General features: G+C 44.3%; 1 protein-coding gene across 1 annotated transcript; it reads left to right on the top strand.

Moving 5' to 3' along the window:
- The first annotated feature begins 265 nt into the window (after positions 1 to 265).
- GCNT3 (glucosaminyl (N-acetyl) transferase 3, mucin type) lies at positions 266 to 2,779 on the top strand. The gene has a single exon (XM_073303642.1). The coding sequence runs from the start codon at positions 466 to 468 to the stop codon at positions 1,777 to 1,779; it is 1,314 nt and encodes a 437-aa protein (XP_073159743.1). The 5' UTR covers positions 266 to 465; the 3' UTR covers positions 1,780 to 2,779.
- Positions 2,780 to 3,531: the final 752 nt, after the last annotated feature.

Raw genomic sequence — 3,531 nt, 5'->3', positions numbered from 1 at the left:
CTCAGATTTTTGCCGCAGGAGACAACGCAACCAGTCCAACTACCGGATGCACCAGAAATTCCAGTACCTATTTGAGATAGAGCCACGTAAGGGGAAGTGGGAGGGGAGACACTTCCGATTTTTCGGTCACCTATTGTACTTTGACTTCAGTGCTAAGTATTTCCACACCTCAGGATGTGGGGGGAGAAACCAAGCTGGTGACTAAGCCTCTGCCCCTCCCTGGCTGAGCAGAGCTCAGGTGACAGTACACGAAGGGAAGAGCAGGGCTGTGGAACCGCTGCTCGTTATGCGCCTGCTACCCAGGATACATTCACTCACGGAGATCGAATTGTCCGATCATCCACCGGGAAGCAGATTTTGTATCCCTAAATCCTGCTGATTAAGAGGGACTTTATTTAGGAAGGGGATTTATCACTGGAAAGAAACTTTTCGAGTCAGTTGCGAAGGTTTCCCCCCCCCCCCAAGATGTTTCGGGAAATAAAGTATCGGTGTCAGATTCAGCGCCTGTTGTTCATGGGATTTCTGATGCTGTTTGCCACGGTGGTGCTGAAATACTCCTCCTGGGAATGCAACTTCAGTGATCTCGGGAAAGAGACAGTGCATATGAAGAGCGAGAGTTGCAAGGATCATCTCTACCAGTCTCTAAAGTTGTCTCCCAGGGGCCAGATCAACTGCTCTCGGATCGTCAGAGGGGATGTGAAAGCCGTAGAGGAGGCTCTTTTGAGCAGGCTACAGAAGAAAACTAAATCTGAGCCTTTAACCCCGGAAGATTACGTGAATTTGACTAAGGACTGCGCTCACTTTAAACAGCGCAGGAGGTTTGTCGAGTTCCCACTGAGCAAAGAGGAGGAGGATTTTCCTATTGCATATTCCATGGTAGTGCATGAGAAGATTGAGATGTTCGAAAGATTGTTAAGGTCCATCTACACGCCCCAGAATATATACTGTGTCCACGTAGATCTAAATTCCCTGGACGAATTCAGAGAGGCAGTCCGAGGGATCGCCTCGTGCTTCGAAAATGTCTTTGTGGCCACTAAAGTGGAGAGAGTAGTGTACGCGTCCTGGTCCCGGGTCCAAGCGGACCTGAACTGCATGGAGGACCTACTCAAGAGCAAAGTGCCTTGGACGTATCTCTTAAACACTTGCGGCACCGATTTCCCCATCAAGACCAACGCCGAGATTGTCCGAACCCTGAAGTTTCTAAACGGGAGAAACAATATGGAATCCGAGAAACCCTCTTCGATCAAGGAGGCTCGCTGGAAGTACCACCACCACGTGGAGAACTCGGTGATCCGAACCACCAAGGAGAAGAGCCCCCCGCCCCAGGCCTCACCCATGTTCACGGGCAATGCCTATGTTGTGATCACAAGGGACTTTGTTCAAGCCCTCTTTGAAAACCCGACGGCGCAGCAGCTGCTGGAGTGGTCAAAAGATACTTACAGCCCAGATGAACATATCTGGGCCACCCTCCACCGGATGCCAGGCATGCCAGGATCGGTGCCTTATAACAATAAGTATGAGGTCTCCGATCTCAATGCTGTTGCTAGATTGGTGAAGTGGTCCTACCTGGAGGGCGATGTCAGCAAAGGGGCACCCTACCCGCCGTGTACGGGTATCCACCAACGGCAGGTCTGTGTGTATGGGGTAGGTGATCTTCACTGGATGCTCCAAAACCACCATCTGCTAGCCAACAAGTTTGACCCAAAGGTAGATGAAAACGCAATCCAGTGTCTGGAGGAATATCTACGTTACAAGTCGGTGTATGGGAAAAATCTCTGAGAGCCTGTCAGGCCTGGCAAGGTGAAAACACAAATCTTGAGAGCGACCTGTAAAGAACTTCACCAAAAAATGCGATGTAAAATTTACACAGCACTTGGTTTTAGCTCGCACTCTCAGCAAGTGGGGGATTTTGCTCTGCATACAGTACTGGTCACTGAATTCACAGACTTGAGACGATCGACCGTATTTTTCCTATAGTAAAAACCTTAATATATGCTGTCCGAATTACAGTGAAACCTCTCCAGGAGATTCTAGACAGCCTCATGTTGTCAGTACTGAGTCAGATTCTGCTCCACCTTGAACAAAAAACCTCGAGTAAGCGATTGCCCTGTCCTTGGGCGTGGTTGCTCAAGACGGATTTCACTGTATTTCAGCTGGAATAAAAGCTTTTTCATATGAAGGAAACAAAAAGGAATTTGCTAATCACTTGGAACGTCTGTTTAATTTGCTTCCTCCATTCCACCGTTGAGGTTGCATTCTAAAGTAATTGTCCTTTTGTAGTTTATGCTATAAAATAAGGGGACTCCTACTGTAGAGGGGGAAAATAAGATTTAACCTGGTTATCAGCCGCAATCATTTTCCTATTTAAGTGTCTCTTCTGTGGGAACTCTATTATTCTCAGGATGTGGCTTGAGAGGGTAATATTCAGGACCTGTTTATTCTCAAATCCAGTCTGCATGGCATTAGCAGTCAGTACCAGGACATGCTATCTAGAGTAAACATTTTCTGTGGAAAATCCTAACTGTAGAAATCGATGGATTTAAATTATGCTTTAAAGTGTAAATAATGTGAACTGCAATTCAAGAGTATTCAGATGTGGAGTGCTGGTACAGTCCTCTGTTTCTGTGATAAAGTGATTGATCTAGAAGTTGTACATAAGCAGCACATTTCATCCCCACTGATCTTGGGGAAAGAGCCCCCACTTTCTTTGGGGGGGGGGGAGAGAGAGAGAGAGAGAGTCACAAAAATAAAAAAAATTGCACCATAACTTTTTTCTGCTTTGTGGTGAAAGTTTGGAAGAACTACTTTATCTGTAGACATGATTTCCTGGTACATTAGCACACAATAACAATCTTAAAGATAAAAATATTTTAAGGAATATTATAAACCTTAACATTGTTTGAACATAGCATGTGTGTTTGGTTAAAAAGCAGGCAGTAGATTTACTATGAATCAACATTTCTTTTATTCCTGCTTCCCTTTTCTTTCTGCTTTGTTTCCTTCTATGTTTTACTAATCTTTCACGTACACACTCCAAAGACAGAGATTGTTTGGTTTCCTTGCATTTCCTTTTGTATGGTTAACCACAAATGTCCACCTTATGAGATTGTGTAAATTAGTTTTCTAGTCTCTTTTCCTGGTTCTGCCTGGTCAGTTGCTTATATTTAAAAATAAGGGTGGGCAAATGACTCTTGAAAACATTGAGAAAGTTTTTTCCTTTGTAGAGTAGAAAGAAACCCAGAGTGGAATGCAGGATTAAAGGTTCAGATCAGTTCATACAAGAGCACAAACAACTTTACATAGTTTACTTTCTTTGCCCAATGCTGTGCCTACATGCCAGAGGTGGCTTTCCAGACACTTTCCAGACACCTTTCTACTACCTAACTTGGATTGACACGACTGTGTCTTTTACTATCTCAACCAGTTTGGCTTGGTTTGTTTTAAACATGCCACTAACAAAAAGCTAATCAGAAGCTATGTTTTGTATATTTAATTTTGTCCCTTAGAGTTAAAAAAAATAATGAAAATATA

This window comes from Lepidochelys kempii, chromosome 10 (assembly GCF_965140265.1).
Source record: "Lepidochelys kempii isolate rLepKem1 chromosome 10, rLepKem1.hap2, whole genome shotgun sequence".
In the NCBI taxonomy this organism is placed as follows: domain Eukaryota; kingdom Metazoa; phylum Chordata; order Testudines; family Cheloniidae; genus Lepidochelys; species Lepidochelys kempii.
This window is presented reverse-complemented; position numbering and strand designations above follow the sequence as displayed.